Source organism: Hemitrygon akajei, chromosome 1 (assembly GCF_048418815.1).
Source record: "Hemitrygon akajei chromosome 1, sHemAka1.3, whole genome shotgun sequence".
NCBI lineage: Eukaryota > Metazoa > Chordata > Chondrichthyes > Myliobatiformes > Dasyatidae > Hemitrygon > Hemitrygon akajei.
This window is the reverse complement of record NC_133124.1, coordinates 68,460,279-68,485,473: the sequence shown is the minus strand read 5'-3', so window position 1 is coordinate 68,485,473 and position 25,195 is coordinate 68,460,279. Positions and strand designations below refer to the sequence as shown.

The window sequence follows — 25,195 nt, the reverse complement described above, 5'->3', positions numbered from 1 at the left end:
GTGTGTGTTACTGAGTGTGTTGGTTGTGTACTGGTGTGTGTTACTGAGTGTGTTGTTGTGTGTGCTGGTGTGTGTTATTGAGTGTGTAGGTGTGTGTACTGGTGTGTGTTACTGAGTGTGTAGGTGTGTGTACTGGTGTGTGTTACTGAGTGTGTTGGTTGTGTACTGGTGTGTGTCATTGAGTGTGTAGTGTGTGTACTGGTGTGTGTTACTGAGTGTGTAGGTGTGTGTACTGGTGTGTGTTACTGAGTGTGTTGGTTGTGTACTGGTGTGTGTTACTGAGTGTGTTGTTGTGTGTGCTGGTGTGTGTTATTGAGTGTGTAGGTGTGTGTACTGGTGTGTGTTACTGAGTGTGTAGGTGTGTGTACTGGTGTGTGTTACTGAGTGTGTTGGTTGTGTACTGGTGTGTGTCATTGAGTGTGTAGTGTGTGTACTGGTGTGTGTTACTGAGTGTGTAGGTGTGTGTACTGGTGTGTGTTACTGAGTGTGTTGGTTGTGTACTGGTGTGTGTTACTGAGTGTGTAGTGTGTGTACTGGTGTGTGTTACTGAGTGTGTAGGTGTGTGTACTGGTGTGTGTTACTGAGTCTGTAGGTGTGTGTACTGGTGTGTGTTACTGAGTGTGTTGGTTGTGTACTGGTGTGTGTTATTGAGTGTGTATTGGTGTGTGTTACTGAGTGTGTTGTTGTGTGTGCTGGTGTGTGTTACTGAGTGTAGTGTGTGTGTACTGGTGTGTGTTACTGAGTGTGTTGTTGTGTGTGCTGGTGTGTGTTACTGAGTGTAGTGTGTGTGTACTGGTGTGTGTTACTGAGTGTGTTGTTGTGTGTGCTGGTGTGTGTTACTGAGTCTGTAGGTGTGTATTGGTGTGTGTTACTGAGTGTGTAGGTTGTGTACTGGTGTGTGTTACTGAGTGTGTTGTTGTGTGTACTGGTGTGTGTTACTGAGTGTGTTGTTGTGTGTACTGGTGTGTGTTACTGAGTGTAGTGTGTGTGTACTGGTGTGTGTTACTGAGTGTGTTGTTGTGTGTACTGGTGTGTGTTACTGAGTGTGTTGTTGTGTGTACTGGTGTGTGTTACTGAGTGTAGTGTGTGTGTACTGGTGTGTGTTACTGAGTGTAGTGTGTGTGTACTGGTGTGTGTTACTGAGTGTAGTGTGTGTGTACTGGTGTGTGTTACTGAGTGTGTTGTGTGTACTGGTGTGTGTTACTGAGTGTAGTGTGTGTGTACTGGTGTGTGTTACTGAGTGTAGTGTGTGTGTACTGGTGTGTGTTACTGAGTGTGTTGTTGTGTGTACTGGTGTGTGTTACTGAGTGTGTTGTTGTGTGTACTGGTGTGTGTTACTGAGTGTAGTGTGTGTGTACTGGTGTGTGTTACTGAGTGTAGTGTGTGTGTACTGGTGTGTGTAACTGAGTGTGTAGGTGTGTGTACTGATGTGTGTTATTGAATGTTACCTGCTGATGTTTCAATAGGTGTGTGATGGAATCAACAATTGCAATGATGGATCTGAAGACACGAGAGGTTTCCCTTCGGATGAAGTGAATTGTGGGATGTGGTCACCATGGGGATCCTGGAGTGACTGTAGTCAAACGTGTGAGGCTGGAGTACAGTCTCGCCAGCGAGTATGTACAAGTGTATCGGAGGATGTGCTGCGGCAATGTCGAGGGCACAAGGTGCAGACACAACAATGCTTCAGTCGTGCATGCCCAGGTAATCTACTCCCTGTAATCTCTGTCTGCTGTCTGATGCCCTCTGCCCTCAGTCTGATACTATGGTCTATTACAATTGTTTGCTGTCTGTCCACAGCAGGGTTGTAGTATTCCCCCTCACCTGCTGTTGGAGCCAGTGGGCTCTCACTTTCTCACGATCTCTTTCCTGACATTGATTCTCTGTCCCTGCTCAGCCCCTGATCTCTTGGGAGCCAGGGGCTCCAAAGCTCTTTCCACATTTAACTGCAGAACCATAGTATCCTTATCACAACGTGCCCTTCCCTCCATGTCCACATCATTAGAAAGTTTGGAAACCTGCTCCTTTCTGCAGGGAATTAGATTCAATTAGATAGGTACTTTATCATTCCCAAAGGAAATTCCAGTGTCATGGTAGAATTACAGTGCAGATAAACAAGTATTAGAAGAGAAGTAAGAAAGAATTAAAAATAGGTTACCTTAAACATGAGTTACATAGCTTCTGTGGCACTTTGTCAAATACTTTTTGGAGTTCCAGCTTCCTAAACCTTTACATATGCTTCCTTCTTTGTTAATAACTACCAGTGACCTGGGTTCATTTCCTGCTGCTGCCTGTAAGGAGTCTGTACATTTTTCCTGTGAACACATGGGTTCCCTCTGGGTGCTCCGGTTTCCTCCCACAGTCCAAAGACGTACCGGTTGGTAGGTTAATTGGTCACTGTAGCTTGTCCCATAATTGGGCTCAGCTTAAATTGGGGGATTGCGTGGCTCGAAAGGCTGGAAGGGCCCGTTTTGCACTGTAGTTCAATAAATAAACACTTATTCTTGCCAACCGAGGCTCCTGTAACCGGCTATCGTTGTCCTTCCCTCTTTCTGGAACAAACCAGTCCTGAATTCCGGACAGATGGTGTTTAAACAAACTCCTCAGATCAGAAAAAAGAGAAAATCTGCAGACGCTGGAAATCCAAACAAGCTTTATCTTCCAGTCCTGCTAGAGGGTTTCAGCTTGAAACATCAACTCTAGATGCTGCCTGGCATGCTGCGTTCCTCCAGCACTTTGTGTGTGTGTGTGTAGCTCCATGTGTCAGATGTGGATTTGTCCACAAGCAACTCTTCCTAATTAACTCACACTAGTTCCTGTCTGATGCTCCTCTGGTTTAATATTTTCCTTATAAGTCACACACTTATCTTTATTCATACTATCTTAAAGCTTAAGGAGCTGTGATCACAGTTTCAAAGTGTTCGCCCACTGAAAGGACAGTCATTGGGTCATGCTCATTCCCGTTTACAAGATCCAGTTTGCTTCACCTCTGGTTGGACTATTCATATATTGCTTCGAGAAGCCCTCTTGTACACACGTAACAAGTTTGCCCCTTCTAAATCTTTTGCTCTATGGCATTCCCAGATTGTGCTGAGAAAGTTGAGTTTGCTCCTTAATCTGCCTGCGTATTGGCACCTCAGTGTTTTAATGGCTATCTGGTGATTGCACCTTTATCAGAAGACATAGGAGCAGAATTGGGCCATTTGGCCCATTGGGTCTGCTCCACCATTCAATTATGGCTGACACTTCTTTTCCCCTCCTCAACCCCATTTCCCAGCCTTCTCCCCATAACCTTTACTGCCATGTCCAATCAAGAACCTATCAACGTCTACCTTAAATACACCCAACGACCTGGCCTCCATGGCTGCATGTGGCAACAAATTCCACAAATTCGCCACCCTCTGGCAGAAGAAATTTCTCCACATCTCTGATTTGAATGGGCGTCCCTCTTTCCTGAGGCTGTGCCTTCTTGTCCTAGACGCTCCCACCACAGGAAACATCCTTTCCAAATCTACTCTGTCTAGGCCTTTCAACATTCAGAAGATTTCAATGAGATCACCCCCCCCCCCCCCCAACAACCTTATCCTTCTGAATTCCAGCGAGTACAGACCGCGAGCCATCAAACATTCCTCATGTGATAACCCTTTCATTCCTGGAATCATCCTTGTGAACCTCCTCTGGGCCCTCTCCAACGCCAGCACATCTGTTCTAAAATGAGGGTCCCAAAACTGTACACAATACTCAAGGTGAGGCCTCACCAGTGCCTTATTAAGCCTCAGCATCACATCCTTGCTCTTGTACTCTAGACTTCTTGATATGAATGCTAACATTGCATTTACCTTCCTCACCACTGACTCAACCTGCAAGTTAACTTTTAGGGTGCTCTATACAAGGACTCCCAAGTACCTTTGCATCTCAGATTTTTGGATTTTCTCCCTGCTTAGAAAATAGTCTACACATTTATTTCTACTACCAAAATGCATGACCATGCATTTTCCAACATTTTATTTCATTTGCCACTTTCTTGCCCATTCTCCTAATCTGTCTAAGTCCTTCTGCATCCTACCTGTTTCCCCACCACTACCAGCCCCTCCACCAATCTTTGTATCATCTGCCAACTTGGCAACAAAGCCATCTATTCCATCATCTAAATCATTGATACACAGCATAAAAAGAAATGGTCCTAACACCCACCCCTGCAGAACATCACGAGTCACTGGCAGCCAACCAGAAAAGGATCCTTCTGTTTCCACTCGCTGCCTCCTACCAATCATCCAATGTTCTAACCATGTTAGTAACTTCCCTGTAATACCGTGGGCTCTTAACTTGGTAAGCAGCCTCATATATGGTATCTAGTCAGAGGCCTTCTGAAAGTCCAAATATACAACATCCATTACATTCCCTTTATCTATCTTACTTGTAATCTCCTCAAAGAATTCCAACAGGTTCATCAGGCAGGATTTTCCTGAAGGAAACCATGCTGACTTTGCGCTACCTTATCCTGTGTCACCAAGTACTCCATCACCTCATCTTTAATAATTGACTCTAACATCTTCCCAACCACTGAGATCAAGGTAACTGCTTTATAATATCCTTTCTGCTGCCTTCCTCCTTTCTTAAAGAGTGGAGTGACATTTACAATTTTCCAGTCCTCTAGAACCATGCCAGAGTCCAATGAATTTTGAAAGATCATTTCTAATGCCATCACCATCTCTACTACGACCTCTTTCAGAACCTCAGGGTGTAGTTCATCCGGTCTGGGTGACTTATGTACCTTTTAGGTCTTTCAGCTTTTTGAGCACCTTCTCTCTTGTAACAGTAACTGAACCCACTCCACTTCCTTCACACACTACAACATCAAGTATACTGCTAGTGTCCTTCACAGTGAAGACTGATGCAGAATACTCATTTAGTTCATCAGCCATCTCCTTGCCCCCATTATTATTTCTCCTGCCTCATTTTCTTGTCATCCTATTTCCACTCTCATTTCTCTTTTATTTTTATACTTCAAAAAAATTCTTACTATCCACTTTGATATTATTTGCTAACTTACTTTCGTAGTTCATCTTTTGCCTACTAATGATTTTTTAGTTGCTCTTTGTAGGTTTTTAAAAACTTCCCAATCCTCTATCTTCCCACTAATTTTTGCTTTGTTGTATGCCCTTTCTTTTGCTTTTACAATAGCTTTGGCTTCCCGTGTCAGCCACCATTATACTATTTTGTCATTTGAGTATTTCTTCACTTCTGGAATACATATGTCCTGCACCTTCCTCATTTCCCCCCAGAAATACACACCATTCCTGCTCTGCTGACATCCCTGCCAGCAGGTCCTTACAATTTACTTTGGCCAGCTCCTCTCTCATGCCACTGTAATTTCCCTTACTCCACTGAAATACTGATACACCAGGCTTTACTTTCTCCCTATCAAATTTCAAGTTGAACTCAATCTTATTGTGCTCACTTGTTTCTAAGGGTTCTTTTACCTTAAGCTCCCTCATTGCCTCTGGTTCATTACATAACACCCAATCCAGTATAGCTGATTCTCTAGTAAGCTCAACGACAAACTGCCCTCAAAAGCCAACTTGTAGCCATTCAACAAGCTCACTCTCTTGAGATCCATCACCAACCTGATTATCCCATGAAATCTCCCATGACTGTCATAACATTGTCCTTTTGACACACCTTTTCTATTTCCTGTAGTAGCCTGTGGTCCACCTCCCAGCCACTGTTGGGAGGCCTGTATATAACTGCATCCGGGTCCTTTTACCCTTGCAGTTTCTTAACTAACCCACAAGGATTCAACATCTTCCAACCCTATATCACATCCTTCTACTGATTTGATCCCATTCTTTACCAGCAGAGCCATGCATCCCCCTCTGTCTACCTTCCTATCCATAGAACATAGAACAATACAGCACATTTCAGGCCCTTCAGCCCACAATGTTGTGCCGACCCTTAAACCCTGCCTCCCATATACCCCCCCCCCCACCTTAAATTCCTCCATATACTTGTCTAGTAGTCTCTTAAATTTCACTAGTGTATCTGCCTCCACCACTGACTCAGGCAGTGCATTCCACACACCAACCACTGTCTGAGTAAAAAACCTTCCTCTAATATCCCCCTTGAACTTTCCACCCCTTACCTTAAAGCCATGTCCTCTTTTACTGAGCAGTGGTGCCCTGGGGAAGTGGTTCTGGTTATCCACTCTGTCTATTCCTCTTAAATCTTGTATACCTCTATCATGTCTCCTCTTATCCTCCTCCTCTCCAAAAAGTAAAGCCCTAGCTCCCTTAATCTCTGATCATAATCTATACTCTCTAAACCAGGCAGCATCCTGGTAAATCTCCTCTGTACCCTTTCCAATGCTTCCACATCCTTCCTATAGTGAGGTGACCAGAACTGGACACAGTACTCCAAGTGTAGCCTAACCAGAGTTTTATAGAGCTGCATCATTACATTGCGTCTCTTAAACTCTATCCCTCGACTTATGAAAGCTAACACTCCATAAGCTTTCTTAACTACCCTACCAACCTGTGAGGCAACTTTCAGGGATCTGTGGACATGTACCCCCAGATCCCTCTGCTCCTCCACTTCCAAATATCCTGCCATTTACTTTGTACTCTGCCTTGGAGTTTGTCCTTCTGAAGTGTACCACCTCACACTTCTCTGGGTTGAACTCCATCTGCCACTTCTCAGCTCACTTCTGCATCCTATCAATGTCTCTCTGCAATCTTTGACAATCCTCTACACTATCCACAACACCACCAACCTTTGTGTCATCTGCAAACTTGCCAACCCATTCTTCTAACCCCATATCCAGGTCGTTAATAAAAATCACAAAGAGTAGAGGTCCCAGAACCGATCCTTGTGGGACACCACTAGTCACAACCCTCCAATCTGAATGTACTCCCTCCACCACGACCCTCTGCTTTCTGCAGGCAAGCCAATTCTGAATCCACCTGGCCAAACTTCACTGGATCCCATGCCTTCTGACTTTCTGAATAAGCCTACCGTGTGGAACCTCCGAAACAAAGTGTAACCTTAGACATTCAGCTACCACCATCCTTCAGCCATTATTTAGTGATGGCCACAACATCATACCTGGCAATCAGAAATAGTTCAACACGATCATCCACCTTATTTCTTATACTCCATGCATTGAGATACAACACCTTGAGTACCATATTTGCTACCCTTTTTGATTTTGCATCCCTAATGTACCAATACTCACTCTGTTGGCTGCAACTATGTCTCATCACCTGCCTGCCCTTCCTGACAGTCTGACTGTACGCTGTCTTTACTTTTTTACCATCTGTCCTATCCTGAGTCCCTTCACTCCAGTTCCCATCCCACTGCCAAGTTAGTTTAAACCCTCCCCAACAGCTCTAGTAAACCTGCCTGTGAGAATATCGGTCCCCCACGGGTTCAGGTGCAACCCTTCACTTTTGAAGAGGTCATACCTTCCCCACAAGAGATCCCAATGATCCATGCATCTGAAGCCCTGCCCCCTGCACCAGGTTCTCAGTCACGCATTTACCTGCCAAATCATCCTGTTTCTACCCTCACTGGTGCGTGGCACAGGCAGCAATCCAGAAATTACTACCCTGGAGGTTCTGCTTCTCAGCTTTCTGCCGAGCTCTCTAAATTCTCTTTCCAGGACCTCTTTGCTTTTCCTTCCTATATCATTGGTACCAATTTGTACCAAGACACCTGGCTGCTCTCCCTCCCTCTCAAAAATGTTGTGGATGCAATCTGAGGTATCCCTGACTCTGGCACCTGGAAGGCAACATACCATTCGGGTGTCCTGTTGACATCCACAGAATCTCCTGTCTGTTCCCTTCATTATTGAGTCTCCTATCACTTCCGCACCCTTCTCTCTCTTTCCCTTCTGCACCACAGACCCATGCTCAGTGCCTGTAACCTGGTTGCCGTGGCATTCTCTCGGGAGGTCATACCCCACAAAAATATCCAAAGCGGTGTACTTATTTTTGAGGAGTTCTACCCATAAAGAATCAGCTGACGACCCATCCATTCTTTCCCCCTCTGAGTGCAACCATGTTATTTGAAATCAGTTCACCTGATATCTTAGGGGTTTTTAACAATTTCTTTCTTGGTGAAGACTTGTGCATAAATGTATTCAACATTACTTCCTGTTCTTTATTTGCTATTACTAATTCATAAGCCTCATTCTCCAGAGGCCCCACATTTACCTCACCTGACTCTTCCGATTTGTATATCATTAGATGCTTCTCCCATTTGTCTTTATACATGTAAGTTTTCTCTTCATTTTCTCTCTTCTTTTGAACTTTGTTGTCTTCTTCTCTTGAATTCTAAAACTCGCTTGGTCTGTCACCAGACTTTGCCATTTCATACACTCCAGATTTCGATTTAACATTAACCTCCTTTGTTAATCATGCTCCTTTCTCATGGAATCCGTCTTTCTGATTGGGATAAACCCTTGCATCACATTGTAGACCAGCTGTTTGAACTTCTGCCTGTTTCTCTCCTGACCTGTCTCTTATCCTGTTTACCCTGTCTGCTTCTGAAAGCTCTTCCTCACACCATTATAATTGCCCTAATTGAAATGGACGACACAGGTTTTGGTCGTGTGGTGTTTACCTTGAGACTGTGTTTAGAATTCTATGTTTATTCCTTTTTTTGTGGGATGTTGTGGTTTGGGATTGGGTTGCCCCTTCCCCAGTAGCCCTGACCCAGTTCAGGACGTCAGACCTCTGGTGGTCCAGATCAGGTAAAATGAGGGTAGGTGTGAGCAAAGTGCTCTGAGAGAACGAGGAATGACTGCACAGGTGCGTGGATGTCAGCGAGTTAGACTGGCAGGAAGAGTACAAAAAGAAGACAGCTTTATAGAGTGAGCATTGGATGAGCAGGCGACGGAATAGAGGGAGTCAGAGTAGGAGGGCTTTAGCTCAACAGAGCTTCATCGATAATGTGTCGAGGTAAGGTAGCTTACTTGTGAAGAATAGGAAGTATGTGTTGAGGCCAATGTTCCGTACTGGGTGTCAGATGTGGGATGTCTGGGAGACTCCCAGCCTCCCGGATGGCCGCATCTGCACCAGGTGCGTCGAGCTGCAGCTCCTTAGGGACTGGGTTAGGGAACTGGAGATGCAGCTTGATGACCTTTGTCTGGTCAGGGAAAGTGAGGAGGTGATAGAGTGGAGCTATAGGCAAGTAGTCACACTGGGGCCTCGGGAGACAAATAAGTGGGTAACAGTCAGGAGAGGGAAGGGCATGAGTCAGATACTAGAGAAGTACCCCTGTGTCTGTCCCCCTTAACAATAAATACTCCTGTTTGAGTACTGTTGGGGGGGACAGCCTACCTGAGGGAAGCAATGTGGCCACGCCTCTGGCACAGAGTCTGGCCCTGTGGCTCAGCAGGGTAGGGAAAGGAAGAGGATGGCAGCAGTGATAGGGGACTCTATAGTTAGGAGGTCAATCAGGCGATGCTGTGCCACAGGAAAGAAACGCGGATAGTAGTTTGCCTCCCAGGTGCCAGAGTCCGGGATGTTTCTGATCACGTCCATGACATCCTGAAGTGGGAAGGTGAACAGCCAAAGGTTGTGGTACATATTGGTACCAACAACGTAGGTATGAAAAGGGAGGAGGTCCTGAAAACAGTCTACAGGGAGGAAGGAAGTTGATAAGTAGGATCTCAAAGGTAGTAATCTTGGGATTACTGCCTGTGCCACGTGACAGTAAGTATAGGAATAGAATGAGGTGGAGGATAAATGCTGAGAGATTGGAGCAGGGGGCAGGGATTCAGATTTCTGGATGATTGGGACCTCTTTTGGGGCAGGTGTGACCTGTACAAAAAGGACGGGTTGCACTTGAATCCCAGGGGGACCAATATCCTGGCAGGGAGGTTTGCTAAGGTTATTGGGGAGAGTTTAAACTAGAATTGCTGAGGGTGTGAACTGAATTAAGGAGACGAAGGAAGGGGCAGTTGGCTCACAAATCAAGAAAGCTTGTAGACGGTGTGAAAGGGAGGATAGGCAGGTGACAGAGAAGGGATACGCTGAGACTGATGGTTTGAGATGTGTTTATTTTACATCGAACATAGAAAACCGACAGCATGATACAGCGAGTCCTAGCCTCCAGTTTAAACTCTCCCCAGTAGCCTTAGCAAACCTCCCCGCCAGGATATTGATATCGAACTCTCAGTTGCTTCACGCCATGAAAACGGGCATAAGCATCGGCCTGATGAGCCTATAAGGCTCGGGACAGACTTTAACTTTATCATGAACAAAGCGGATGATGATGGTCGTCCATTGTGTTTGACGATGACACTCGTTCTAGTGCAGCTCATCTGTTACAGACCCAAAGTTACCAATACATGGAATTATAAATGATGAGAGATCAACAGGGTAGGTGGTTGCAGTCTTTTACCCAGGAAATATCAATCTCTGGAGGGCACGGGGGTTTTCCACAGAGAATGGTGGGTGCCAGGGAAGGACTACAGGGGGCGATGGTGGGAAAAGATACAATAGCAATGCTGAAGAGGAGTTTAGACAGACACAAGAACAGCCAGGGAAAGGAGTGATAAACTCCAAATGCAGGTAGATGGGATGTTTGGATTGATATCTTGGTTTTCACAGACTTCATGGGCCAAAGGGCCTTTTCATACACTGGGTTCTGGGTTCTATCATAATCCAGTTGCCACAGTTACTGGATTGGGCTCTTTATTCCCAACTTTTTTAATTAAAAAGAGTGAGGAGCTAGTGTGGTGGTGAGCAGTGAGGTTGGCAATTGGTCACAGTGCATCCCTGTCCCACTTCCGATAATGAAAGCAATGGCCTTGTCAGACAACCTTGCATTCATAGGTGTATGTGAATCATCCCTGACCCTCAGCCGGTGTGCTGTTTGTTCCCGAGGAGAAAGCTGACACTCTCTGTTCACCTGTCTGCAGAGGATGGCCAGTGGACGGAGTGGACAGAGTGGTCAAACTGTACCCGAGACTGTGAGGGGCTGGTCATCCGAGAGAGGACCTGTTTGAGCCCGCGGAACGGAGGGAAGCCCTGTCTACAGCTGCCCGAGCCTCCTGTCACTCTGGACATCAGTGAGTAACTGGACCGTGGGAACGGTGGGAGGAGGTGGTTCAGGAGATATCAGGGTGCTAAAGGGTCTGTCAGGGGTGTGTGGTAGGGTCTGCTGCAGAGTGCTCCATCGCATCCTAGCTGGCTCAGTGAAAGGCAGAGTGCAGGGGTGGAGAGTTGCTGCTGGGACAGTTGACCCAGGAGAATATTGAGGAACAGAGGGACCTCGGTGTGTGTCCAGGTGGTAACAATGCAGGCGGATTCAGTAGTAAAGTAGGCATTTGAAGGTGGTCTTCAAAGGCTGGGGTATAGAATATGAGAATGGAGGTTATGGTATAATGCTGTTAGTTAAGCTGTGGCTGGATTATTGTGTGCAGATTGCGAGAGGGATGTATACAGGATGCTCCCTGTGATGAAGCATTTCTGTTCTGAGCAGACAGTGGATTGCCTGGGTTTGTTTTCCTTGGAGAGGAGGACGCTGAAGGAGCACATTTCTGTTGATCCTTCACATCCTGAATTGGGAGAAGGCTGATTTTAACAGTGTAAATGAGGACCTGGTGAAAGCAGAGAAGGCATTGCACCTTGTGGGTAAAGTGATTTGGTGAGTACAGAGACAGATGCTTTTTAACAAGATAACTAAGAAGGTTGATGAAGGCGTGATGGTAGACATCGGCTATCTGGACATTTCACAAGGACCTGCACGTAGCCAGTGCAGAAGATTAAGGAACATGGTGATAGGAGAAAGGAGGTGTGGAAAAATGCTTTGCTGATTGGAAGTCTGTAACCAGTGCTGTACTGCAAGCTTCTGGAATACTGAAAATTGATGATGTAAGGTTGTAAGAGATGTATATAGGGTAAACGGTAAGGATCTTTCTGCCCTGAAAAAGATATTTAGACAAGGCATAAAGGATTTGGACCTGATGTAGGCAAATAGGATTAGTGCAGATAGCCTGTGTGCACAAAGTGGGCCGAAAGACCTGTTACTCCATTAACCCGTCACCTGGGTCATTTCATTTACATCTTATCCCCATGGCAACCCTGACTTCACCCTCATGTTCTCTCCATCCCTCCCTCACTCCCCCAACCCCTTCATACTGATCTGAAGCACTCTTTTCTCTCCCCCCCCCTCGCCATGGGTGCTGCCCAACCTGCTGAATACTCCTAGCACTTTCTGTTATGTCCCTCACAGTCTCCTCTCTCTCACAGCTCCCTGCCACTCAGACGACTGTCCCAGTGCCCACCATTGTCCTGGGCATCTGGTCAGACGGGACTGCGCTACCTGCCCGCTGACGTGTGCACACGTGTCTACAGAGGACAGCTGTCCCCAAACTGCAAGCTGTTTCTCAGGTGGGTGCAGAGGACTGGAAGTGGGTGTAAGGGTGTTGCTAGTAGGTTGTTGTAACATGGAGCGGTTAGGTGCATCACCCCATCCAGAAATGAATGGGGGGGGGGGGGGGTGTGTGTGTGTGTGTGTGTGTGTGTGTGTGTGTGTGTGTGTGTGTGTGTGTGTGTGTGTGTGTGTGTGTGTGTGTGTGTGTGTGTGTGTGTGTGTGTGTGTGTGTGTGTGTGTGTGTGTACACACGTGGGGGTGTGTGTGTGTGTGTGTGTGTGTGTGTACACACGTGGGGGTGTGTGTGTGTGTGTGTGTGTGTGTGTGTGTACACACGTGGGGGTGTGTGTGTGTACACACGTGGGTGTGTGTGTGTGTGTGTGTGTGTGTGTGTGTGTGTGTACACACGTGGGGGTGTGTGTGTGTGTGTGTGTGTGTGTGTGTGTGTGTGTACACACGTGGGGGTGTGTGTGTGTGTACACACATGGGGGGGGGGGGGGGTTGGAGGCTGCCGTCTTCTGGCTTTCTGACAAGTCTCCTGTGTATAGGTTGCTGGTGCCCAGACGGACTGGTGCTGGATGTAGAGCAGGGCTGTGTCCACCCTGCTGACTGTCCGTGTTACGTGGATGGGGTCAAGTACTGGCCTGGTCAGACAGTCAAGGTTAACTGTGAGCTCTGTACCTGTATGGATGGCCGTCTGCAGCAGTGTCGCCTGAACCCAGTCTGCTCAGGTAACCAAGTGGTGGGTGGGTGGGTGGGATGGAGATTTCGGGAGCTGGGATTTACATGTGGAGTGTGGGGGTGTGGTGATGAGGTCACATGCAGAGGTGAGTGTGGTGTCAAGGTCACAGGCAGAGGGTGAGAGTGCGGTGTCAAGGGTAGCAGGTGGGGTGGGGTGATGGGATCACAGACAAAGGATGGGGATGGGTGGAGGGTAACAGCAGAGTGCCAGGACACATGCAGCTCGTGGGGGCCGTGTCAGTGTGGGGTTGGGCTGTGCTTAGATGAGTTGGGGGAGTGTGGGATGTAAAGGGAGAGAGGTGTAGGAGGGTAAAGGGGGTGTTGGGAAGGGGAGGGAGGGTGTGTCAGGAGTGAGAGAATGTGGGAGGGAAGGAGGAGGTGGAAGGGTGGTGCAAGAGTGAATGGTGTGGGATGGGGAGGGAGGGAGTGGGATGGGATGGAGAGGGTTGGTGTGAGGCCGAAGACTATGGAAGGGTGATGAGTATGAGGATAGTTGTTTGAAGAGGAGGGAAGGTGTGAGATGTGGAGGGGTGAGGGAGGAATGGTAACGGGGTGAATGGTGTGGGACGGGGAGGGATGGTGTGAGGGTGAAGAGTATGGGAGGGAGGTGAGTAGGAGGATGGAGGGTGTTCAGAAGGGGAGGGAAGGGGCGAGAGGGATGGTGTCAGGGTGAATGGTGTGGGACGTGGAGGGTTGGTCAGGGTGAGGAGAATGGGAGGGAGGTGAGTAGGAGGATGGAGGGTGTTCAGAAGGGGAGGGAAGGGGCGAGAGGGATGGTGTCAGGGTGAATGGTGTGGGATGGGGAGGGTGCTGGATGGTGTAAGAGGAAGGGGTGTGAGATGGGGAGGGTTGGTGCGGGGGGTGAAAAGTGTGGGAGAGGGAGGGTGCTGAGTAATGCAGGGGGGGTTGCATGTAAATGGGCAACAAGCTGTGATTGAACAGGGAGTGTGGGAAGGGTAATTGTGGGTCTGGCACCTTGGTCAGTGGGAATTTCTGGAGACATTCACCTGCTGTCCGACTCTGACCAAACGGTTTGAACTCTATTGGCCCCAGTGGACTGCGGCTGGTCGAATTGGTCTCCCTGGGGAGAGTGCCTGGGACCCTGCGGAGTCCAGAGTGTCCAGTGGTCATTCCGCAGCCCCAACAACCCCAAGCAGCGTGGACAGGGGAACCAGTGCCGTGGCATTTACCGCAAAGCTCGCAGGTAACTCCCAGCAGCAAATAGGGTTAGGAGACCAGGGAATGCAAATGGCCTTGAGGCTCGGGTTTAAATCATTGTGCTGGGTGGAGCCCTGGGATCAGGTTTGGGTTGGGATCACCGGTTTGCAGTTGTGATTCTTGGCTTGTGAGTACTTGTTCTTGCTGCTCTTGAGGTTGGGCTTTTGATGGTTGGGGTTAGGGTCCAGTGTAAAGGACTTGCTTAGTGTTGAAATTGGGATCAAGTGTTGGAGTGGAGATCCTCTCTCCATTGGGTTTGGGCTCCTGGAGTGGGAACAGCTCCTCAGTTAGTTTTGTGGCTAAAAACCTCGGATTTGAGATGTTTGATTGGTATTAGTCCTGGGCCCATATTAAGATCCAGGATTACAGTAGGGTTTGAGTCTGAGTCCTGTGTTTGTTATGTTGTGGTTTGGGATTGGAGATGAGATCTTGGGATGTGTTAGGGTTGGGGTTCTGGTCTGACTTGGTACCTGAGTAGCTGTGTTTGGGGCATTCAAATGGCCCTTTCTCCCTTTATCATCGTTGTCTCTCTGTTCAGGTGCCAGACTACAGCTTGCCAGGACTGCACCTCCCAGGGCAGGTCCTTTCTGATGGGTGAGCGTTGGCGGGTTGGACAGTGTGAAGTTTGTCAGTGTTTGGAAGAGCAGCAAATTGATTGCTCCACATACTGTCCCCACACTGCAGCTGGCTGTCCACAGGTAAGGTGTACATGCAGTAGTTTGGTTGGGGGGGGGGGGGGGGGTAACGATTGAAATGTTCTGGTACAGTATTAGGGTATTAGTGGGATTGACATGGAGAGATGAGTTGTTGGGAGTCTGAAAGAAGAGCATCCACCTCCTCACCCCAGCTACGTTACTGATTCCCTTTATTCTGTCCCTCTGGGTTCCCGCCCTCCTAAAGCAAACAGCTCTACCAAATCTATCAGCTTCCCCCACCTCGACACATCTCCCTGTGACTTTCCCCTCTAAGGCAAACAGTCCCAGCCTCTCCTATGTCTCCACAGGAAAGGGGGGCATTTACCACTCCAATAAGTCACTCTGCATCCTCTTCAAAGCCATGAGATCTGACGGTTCCTAGAAATTCACAGGATGAAAATGAAGCATTCACTCCTCTCTCCCTTCAACATGCCCAAGTTGACCTGTTAGTCCTAGTTCTCAGCTCCCCTTTCATTGCCGACTTGAGTCATCTTCTTCTTAAGCCCAAAACCCCTTCTGGGGCATAGTCTGCTGACAGATGCTCGCTAGGGTAATCTATCCTGGGCCAGTTTTTCAAGTTGTACTCAAGTGTAACCCATCTTCGAGTATCCTTCCTCTCCAGGGATGAGGTATTTGGAGCTTCTGTTGGCATTTCTGTAGCACAGGGGTTTTAGCCCCAAGCCCAAACTTCCTCCTTTCACAGCTGGGCTTGGGACTGTCCATGGCAGAGTTATTGTTGAGCTGGGTATGTTTCAAATTGCAACAATTTCTATGTCTACCACTCTCTTGCTCAGAGGATTCCTGATTTCCCCCACCTCCCCACCACAACTGATCTTTGGGGCCAAGTCCTCCTCTTCCGTCTCTGAGTGTTTCACACGTGAAAGATGTTACTAGTTACTGATCTCTGCTAAATGAAATTAGCCCTCCCCCTTCATCCTTCATTTTACAAGCACTTTGAAACATCTCCTCATTCTCCAGACACTGTCTCCTCATGACTCAGGCCAAATTGAGGGTGTTCCGAACAGGAAACGTTTGACCAGAGGAGTCAACTGGAGAGGATGTCTAGGCTTAGGAGAGGGAGCAGAAGAGGATTACCAGGGTGTTGCCTCGATTAGAGAGCATGTACTATCAGGAGAGATTAGACAAACTTCATTTGTTTTCTATGAAGCGGTGGAGACTAAGGGAGATCTGATTGAGGTTTATAAGATTACGCGAGGCATAGATAGAGTAGAGAGTCAGTGCTTTTTCCCAGGGTTGAAATGTCTAATACCAGAGGGTGTGCATTTAAGGTGAGAGGGGGTAATGTTAAAGGAGTTGTGAGAGGCAGGCATTTTACCGGAGTGGTGGGTGCCTGGAATGTACCTCTTGGGTGGTGGTAGGGGCAGAAACGTGAGGGAGATTTAAGAGACGTTTTGATAGGTACATGAATGTGAGGAAAATGGAAGGATATGGACATTGTGTAAGAGATTAGTTTAGTTAGCCATTTAATTGGTTTGGCATGGCATTCTGGCCTGTTCCTGTGCTGTTCTGTTCTATGCTGTAAAACCACCATTTCTAATGGCACCATCTGTATAACAGGTGGCAATGAAACAGTCCAACACCTCATACTGAGTAACTACATCTCCCATTACAGTCCCAGCAAACTGGAAACCCAGATCAATCACCCTGTGTCTAGATTTCCTGCAGGTAACGCCACAGTTAAACCTCCCCTAGGCACGTGATGGGTAAGATCACACACCTCCCACACTCAGCTGCTTGATTCGGGTGCACCATTTCGTATTGATCTGATGGTCATCTCATCCACACTCCTGTGTTCCTGCAGTAATCGACTATTCACTTGTTTACCCAGGATCTGTTACCTGTTAGCCTATTGATCTGATACAATTCAGTCATAGCCCCCACCACCCCCCATCTCCGGCAATTACAAGTGTAGCCTTTCCTTGTAGGCAACCCACGTTTCCAGGTAAAACTTCAATCATCTGCTTCCAGATTCCTCTGTATTTTGGGGTTCTGTACTCTCTCACCATTTAGGAACTGCTAAAATGGGCAGTTTTACACTTTCTCACATTGTACTACATGTGCTAGATCTTGCAGGTCGTGCAACTTACCTGCACCCCTCTGTAGCCTCCTACATTCTGCTTATGTCTGTGCCAACAGCACAGTGATCACCCACACCTTCTGCACCAACACTGAGTCATTCATGTCAATGGGAAAATGTTAGGGTTCAGACATTGGTTCCAGTTTGTGTTGGCTCCTCATTTCCTTTGCCCACATCATCTTGCTACCTCCATGCAATGAGCTGTTATTTTCAGGAATAATCTTTTTTATGGCACATTATTGAATGCCTTCTGGAAACTGAGTTACAGTATGCGAATGGTTATACTGGTTCTCATTACTGACACCACAGGTCACTTCATCAAAGAAGCCAAATAAAGTTGTCAAACGTCACTTTCTGTTCACAAGACCATTTGACGGGGTCTGAATACCTTGAATTTTTCCAAGATTCCTGCTATCACATCTTTAGTGATGGTTTCCAGCAGTCTCTCTGTGACTGGTGCTGAAATGCTTCCTGACTTAATCTCTTTTTGAATACAGAATCTTACATTTGTTATTTTCCACTCTAATGGAATTTTCTCCAAATTGAGAGGAGTTTGGAACTGTCTACCTGACTATGCACATGAAACCCTAGGGCTAAGGCCATCAGGACCTGAGGACCCGAGTCTAAACAAACCAAAAATGAGCTCTGTGGCTGTAGTTTTCCCAGGTTCCTCCCTCCTTACAAAGCAGTTTCTCCTGCACCTTGTTCCTGGGTAATTACTGCTTTAGCTGTTGTCTCCCGACCTAGACACTTGTAGCTTTCGTGATCACCTCACAATTTCTTCCTTGATTGGTCTCTCCCAGTGTGTTGCGCCTTTGATCTACTGTGGCCAGGGACTGTCATACGAAAGGAACTGCACCCTGTGATCCTTGATCTCCTAACCTGGACCAAGTTTCCCAATCGTTCCCAATCTGCTGATCCTTGGATCCCAGTCATGGCGAACCCTTTCTTGGGAGGGATCCATGACCCACAAGACAACATTCAGCAACCCCAGGAGGCAGGGGGGCCATTATAGGAGGGCATGGTTACTGAGAGTAGGCTGCTGGGGTCAGAGTAGCATCACTGTGATGATGGGAGCCTGGATGAATGAGGTCAGGCAGGTGGGAAGAGGTGGAACGGATGAGTGTGGGAGAAGGTGGAAAGGGGCAGACGGAACAGCATGAATAAGTAATACTGTTGCAGTACCTTCAGCTTTGCTTGAATGGTGGGGGAGCGTGGGTTGCAGGATCACACTAACCTATAACATTTCCGCACAGGGTCAGCAACTGATTGAAGGATCGGCAGAGACATGCTGTTACTGTGCCAAGCCAGGTGAGGAGGAGGGAAAGCAGTTCACAGGAACTCTGCATCCTTGGGGAAGAATTGTCACTGAGGAAAGTTGGGGAGTTGTGGTCATAGCACAGAAACTGGTTCTTCAGCCTAGTACATCTGTGCCAAACTTCTTAACCCATCTACACTAATCCAATTTGCCTGTGATAGGATCGTATCCTACCGTACCTGCCCATATAAATGTCTATTCACTGTGCTGATAGTGGCTGTTCCTCTGGCAGTGAGTTCCAGATATCACACCACCTTTTGTTTTAAAAAAAGTACTTTCCCCTTACTTTCACCATGTTTGTTATACCCCTACCTTGGGGTAAAGATTCTAACTATCTACGTGCCCTATTGACACCACTTACTGTTCAATCTTAGTTATCTCGATGAGGCTCTCCCCCCTCATTTCTTTCCCAACAGGGAACACAAGCCCAGCCCATCCAATCTCTGCCCATTTACCCAGACCTCCAATCCAGCCAACATCCTTTGCATTCTCTCTGTACAATCATACAGCACGAAACAGGCCCTTCAGACCAAGTGGTTCATGCTGAGTAAAGTTCCCCTCCAAGCTAGTCCCATTTGTCCCATTCCTCTAAAACTTTCCTATTCAAGTACCTGTACAACTGTATATTAACTGTTGTTAATATATCTGCTTCTACCACTTTTGCTGACTGCTGATTCCTTATTTTGTCCACTCTTTGGGTGAAAATACTGCCCTGCAAGTTTCTATTAAGTCTCTTCCATCTCACCTTAAACCCATGGCCTATATTTCTTGATCTTCCAACCCTGGGGAAAAGATAGTAAACATGCACCCTGTCGATGCCCTATTATAAGATCACCTGTAATTCTCACATGTCTCAGTGAATAAAGTCCCAACCTGCTCAACCTCTCATAATAAATTAGTCTCTCAAATCCTGGCAGCATCTTCATAAATCTCATTTGCACTCTTTCCAGCTTAGTTGCTTCTTTCCTATAACAGTGTGACCAAAACTGAACACAATACTCCAAATGTGGCCTCACTGACCTCTTGTAGAACTGCAACATAGTTCACCTTCTGCACTCAGTGAAGGCTGGCATGCCAAGTGAATTTACCATCTTGTCTACCTGTAATTTCACTTTCAGAGAACTGTGTACTTGTATTTCTAGGTCCTACTGTTCTACATCACTCCTCAGGGCCCTTCCGTTCACTAAGGAAGACATACCTGGATTTGTCTTCATAAAATATGTTGTCCTTAACTGAATGTAACTCCATTTGCCATTCCTCAGCCCAATTACCCAGCTAATCAAGACTCATTTGTAAATCCTCATAACTTCCTTCATTGTCCTCACAGTACTTGTCTCCTATGATGTGGTAACTATATACTCCAATAATACTCCGAGTACAATGTAACCTGTGAAGCTGTGACACTCCAACCTCTATATTCCATGCACCATTTCATGAAGATAAGGTGAGCACCCCCTTCACCAACCTCTCTACCTGTACCACCACTTTCAGGGAATCCTAAAGTTTCTCTGTTCAATATTCCTTATAGATACCTCTCATTTACTCTACATGTCCTCCCTTTTTCTGACTTCCTAAAATGTTTCACATCCCTCTCTTTTGGATTAAACTTTATCCACTAAAGTTCCTCTAACCTTTCCACCTAATCTGTATCCTGGCCAATCCTTGGACAACCTCCCTCATTGTCCATTACACCACCGACATTTGTGGAATCTATTGGCTCAATGGAAGAGGGCAAAAGGACAAGTTGGTCTGTCAGATTCAGAGGGTAACAAACAGAATGCACTGACATTGTACTCTGGTCTCCTGGTCTAGAGGAAACCACCTATCCATCCAATACCTCTGGCTTCCCAGAGGTGGGCCCTGCTACCCCCACTGCTCCAGGAGAGATGGCTTCACCTCCAACCAGCACTGCTGGCTGCCGGAATGGGGAGTTCCACTGTCACAATGGTCACTGTGTTCAGGCTGGAGTTTCAGGACATGTATGTGATGGAGTCAATGACTGTGGAGATGCTTCGGATGAGCTGTACTGTGGTGAGTCTCTCCCCTGCTCAGGGTAAGGGTCAGAGGGCAGGTTATGGGTCAGACTCTGAGTGTGGAGGACCAGAGTCTACAGAGAGATGTGGTAAGTTTAGTTTCTGGGGAAAAGCTGGCAAATGGGTATACTGTAAGGTTATACACATGGTAAGCAGAACATTGTTCAATCAGAGAAACACTGTAGGTTGCTATGATTGGGAGAGACTGCCGAACCTCAGATGGAAATGCAAAGGTGTAATGTGCAGCAAGATGGTCTCTGTTTCAAGAAATGGAGCATCAAATTGAGGAAGGCTTGCTGCATACGGTTCTGCTGTCCCTGTTTAAGGAGGAGTGTTTGAACATGGGGCAGTTCAGAGAAGATGCACTAGGTTGGTGTAGGGAACAGAGCAGTGATCTCTGAAGTTTGGAATAAACAAGACATAATTTTGTTGAAGCATGCGAGGTTCTGATGAAAGGCTGTTGACCTAAAACATTCACTCTTTTCTCCCTCCAGAGTTGCTGCCTGATCTGTTGAGTCTTTCTAGCAGTTTCTGTTCTCATTTGAGGGAAAATATTGAGCACAGAAGTCAGCATGAACATGTTGGGTCAAGGGGCCTGCTCCTGAGTAGTTTGACTGTATGACTTGTCGAGTACTCGAGAGGGTAGATGCTGAGAGGATAATCCAGCACGGGGGGGGCTGGGAAAGTAGAAGCTTCTGGAGGAACTTGATGGGTCAGGCAGCATCTGTGGAGGGAAATGGAAAATCCAGGTTTCAGGTTGAGACCTTTCACCTGGACACTTGTATTGAATGTCTTTAGAAATGCTGGAGTGGAGTATGCAGGATCACAAATGTGTCGTCTGTGTGTGAGTGTGTGTTGGGTGAGTTTGGAGTGAGTGTGCTGGGTGAGTGTACAGCGAGCGTGCGCTGGGCGAGTGCGCAGAGAGCGTGCGCTGGGCGAGTGCGCAGAGAGCGTGCGCTGGGCGAGTGTGCAGAGAGCGTGTACAGGGCGAGTGCGCAGAGAGCGTGCGCCATCGAGTGCACTATGAGCGTGCATTGGGTGAGTGTGGCTGCATTTTACAGAGGCTCCTGTAACCAAGAGTTGTTGTTCCCTCAGGAACGTTTCCCCCGACCACGTTGGGTTCAACGGGCTGTCTACAGTCAGAGTTTCGCTGTAGAGCGAGTGGGACATGTGTGTCCGTGTCCCAGAGATGTGACGGGCTCTCTGACTGCAGTGATGGCACTGATGAGATTGGCTGTGTCTTCTCCAGGTAAGACAGCCGACCAGGACAGTGGGAGAAAGCAGAGATATCCCCTCCCCACCAGTCTCTTTCTTCCCTCCCTCCCTGACCAATAACATCTCCGCCCTCCCTCCCTGACTGACCAATGCCTTTTCTCTCTCCCAGTACCACACAGAGTATGAAAATGTTCACTGCTCAAGAGACCAGCAGCATTGACCACCAGTCAGGCTCCCAGGAAACATGGCCGAGGACTCCTGCGAGTGGAGCCCTACCCACTACAGTCACTGGGCACTGGGCTATCATCGGACCATCTGCTGACGTCTCATCGAAAACCACCCTTGTTCCTCCAAGCCAAGGTTCAGCTATCACCGAGGCACACCAAGCTGAACAGGAGCGCACGCCTCCCAGAACAAGGGTTGGAGAGCCAGCTGGCACCCCCTTCACACAGGTGGGTCTCAGCCTGTTGCTGCTAGGACCTGGGGCAGGGTGAGGTGCCCAGGAGAGTCACGCTGTGAGCAGCTGGCCCGTTGCTGGCTCCTGGCACTGGGTTACTCTCTCCTGAGTGTCTGGCAGCAGACTGTAGAGGAGGGAGTGCTGAAAGGGGAAGGTGGGAAAGGGAAAGGTTCAGGGATGGCTGGTGAGTTCCAGTGCTCACCGTCTTGTTCTCCCTACCTCTTCACAGATGGAGCCCAGGACTGAGGAGCGGAGAGAGAATAGATCGTCAGCGCCCATTTCCCGGCCTCAGCCCCCTGGTACAGTTGTACAGCCCCTGATTGCAATGTAGCAACTCCAATGTATCCTCACCCATCCTGCTACTCCCCTCCCTCTCCCTCCTCCACCCATTCTACTCTTCCTCTACTCATCCCTCTCCTCTACACTCCATCTCCCACTCCCTTCCTTTCCCACCTCCTCTCTTCCCCTCTCCTGCACACCTTTCCTCTCTCTGTCCAACTCGCACTCCCACCCCCCCAACTCCTCTCCCTGCCCATAAACCACCTCCCTTCCTACCCCTCTCCTCCCTCCCTCTCCCCATCTCCCCCATTTCCCTTTGCCACTCTCCTTCCTTCTTTTTGTTCAATTTCTCCTCCTTCCCCAATCCTCTCCCTTCCCCGTGACCCTTTCTCTGCTACCACTGACCTCTGCTCCTCCCCTCAGGTCCCTGTGACAAGCCGCTGGGCCTGGAAGATGGCCGGATCCGTTACCAGCAGCTAAGCGCCTCCTCATCCCGGGAGAGTAACCCTCCCGATGCTGGACGTCTCAACATCGTCCCGAACATGTGAGTGAGCCCCTTCCCACTGTCTGCTGCCCAGCCAGGGAGTCAGAGAGCCGTCTCTCTGGATGCAGGAGCAGGATGGGTAGATAGGGCAAGGCATGGTCAGTGGTCGCTTACCCGGGACTGGGTCAGGGGTCGGGCTGCTGACCTGAGACATGGTCAAGGGGTTAGTCACTGAGCTGGGGATGAGGTCAGAGGTTGGATCATTGACTTGGGGTGCAGTCAGGGGTTGGGCAGCTGACCTGGGTGGTGGTCAGGGGTTGGGTCACTGAAGGTGTAAGTGACGTAATGCTTTGTCCTTCAGACTGAAGCTGGAGCCCGGCTGGAGTCCAGAGGACGGGGATCCCAGTCCTTACTTCCAGGTGGATTTCCTGGTGCCAACATTCATATCCGGTGTGATTACCCAGGGAGGGAGTCGATCAGGAGGCTTCGTCTCCCACTACAGGCTCATGTCCAGTTACGATGGGATCCACTTTGTAAATTATACTGGTACAACAGACTGGACAATGCCTCCCCAGGTAGGCAGCGTTATGGTGGGGGGGGGGGGGTTACAGGCCATCCATTACAGGGCAGGCTGACAGGATGGATGTTACTGGGCAGAGGTTACAGGTTATGGTTTATAAGCTTTAAGGGATGGATATTACAAGACGTGCTAAAGCATTAAAGGACAGGCATTGCCAATCATGTATTAGAATCATTGCAGGGCAGCTATTACAGATCGTGTGTAGCAGGCATTTCAGGATGCTCATTGCAGACCATGCACTACAAGCTACGTGCTATACACACATTGTGTTAACCATGATGTTGGGGGTGGGCAGGGGTATTCAAAATATTTGCCTGGGAACACCTGCAAGTCAGCTGACTGGAGACTGATTTCTCTGTATATTTGCCCAGGTCAGAGTGAAAAGACCATTCCCCCTCTCCACCAATGCCTGAGGCTCAGCGTGGTGTTCAGTTGTGAGATAAGTGACAGACCTGGTTCAGGTGGTCACTAAGGTTTGGAAGGCTGGGAACATCAGAGCCTCATCCACTATCTCCCAAACACCTTCTGATTCAAGGGTAACAACTGAAAAATTGTAAATGCTGCACCCTTGTTCAAGGAAGAACATGAGATTAATTCCAGGAGCCAAAATCAATTGACGGCATTAGAGAAAATTCTGGAAACAGTTGTCACTTACTGAGTTAGTGGAGAATGGTTAGATAACATAGAAACATATAAACGTAGAAAAACTATAGCACAATACAGGCCCTTTGGCCCACAAAGCTGTGCAGAACATGTAGATGCAGCTCTATAAAACTCTAGTTAGGCCACACTTGGAGTACTGTGTCTAGTTCTGGTCGCCTCAGTATAGGAAGGATGTGGAAGCATTGGAAAGGGTACAGAGGAGATTTACCAGGATGCTGCCTGGTTTAGAGAGTATGCATTATGATCAGAGATTAAGGGAGCTAGGGCTTTACTCTTTGGAGAGAAGGATGAGAGGAGACATGATAGAGGTGTACAAGATATTAAGAGGAATAGACAGTGGACAGCCAGCGCCTCTTCCCCAGGGCACCACTGCTCAGTACAAGAGGACATGGTTTTAAGGTAAGGGGAGGGAAGTTCAAGGGGGATATTAGAGGAAGGTTTTTCACTCAGAGAGTGGTTGGTGCGTGGAATGCACTGCCTGAGTCAGTGGTGGAGGCAGATACACTAGTGAAGTTTAAGAGACTACTAGACAGGTATATGGAGGAATTTAAGGTGGGGGGTTATATGTGAGGCAGGGTTTGAGGGTCAGCACAACATTGTGGGCCGAAGGGTCTGTAATGTGCTGTACTGTTCTATGTTCTATGTCCTTACCTATAGCCCTCAATTTTACTAACCTCCATGTAACTATCCAGGAGTCTCTTAAAAGACCCTATCGTAACCACCTGTACAGTCGCCGGCAGCCCATTCCACGCACTCACCACTCTCTGCATAAAAAACTTACCCCTGACATCTCCTCCATACCTACTTCCAAGCACCTTAAACCTGTACCCTCTTGTGCCAGCCACTTCAGCCCTGGGGAAAAGCCTCTGACTATCCACACGATCAATGCCTCTCATCATCTTACACACCTCTATCAGGTCACCTCTCATCCTCCGTCGCTCCAAGGAAAAAAGGCCGAGTTCACTCAACCTATTCTCATAAGGCATGCTCCCCAATCCAGGCAACATCCTTGTAAATCTTTTCTGCACCCTTT

General features: G+C 47.9%; 1 protein-coding gene across 1 annotated transcript in view; it reads left to right on the top strand.

The window, feature by feature from the left end:
• The window catches only part of sspo (SCO-spondin), a 288,864-nt gene that overhangs the window by 74,536 nt on the left and 189,133 nt on the right, over window positions 1–25,195 (top strand). Inside the window, exons 30-42 of the mRNA XM_073052198.1 lie at window positions 1,467–1,704; window positions 10,925–11,074; window positions 12,258–12,398; window positions 12,930–13,112; window positions 14,176–14,326; window positions 14,879–15,038; window positions 18,390–18,444; window positions 20,264–20,482; window positions 21,580–21,733; window positions 21,869–22,151; window positions 22,386–22,455; window positions 22,859–22,979; window positions 23,281–23,494. Coding sequence (XP_072908299.1) covers window positions 1,467–1,704; window positions 10,925–11,074; window positions 12,258–12,398; window positions 12,930–13,112; window positions 14,176–14,326; window positions 14,879–15,038; window positions 18,390–18,444; window positions 20,264–20,482; window positions 21,580–21,733; window positions 21,869–22,151; window positions 22,386–22,455; window positions 22,859–22,979; window positions 23,281–23,494 — 2,139 coding nt within the window. The remainder of the gene's footprint in view (window positions 1–1,466; window positions 1,705–10,924; window positions 11,075–12,257; window positions 12,399–12,929; window positions 13,113–14,175; window positions 14,327–14,878; window positions 15,039–18,389; window positions 18,445–20,263; window positions 20,483–21,579; window positions 21,734–21,868; window positions 22,152–22,385; window positions 22,456–22,858; window positions 22,980–23,280; window positions 23,495–25,195) is intronic.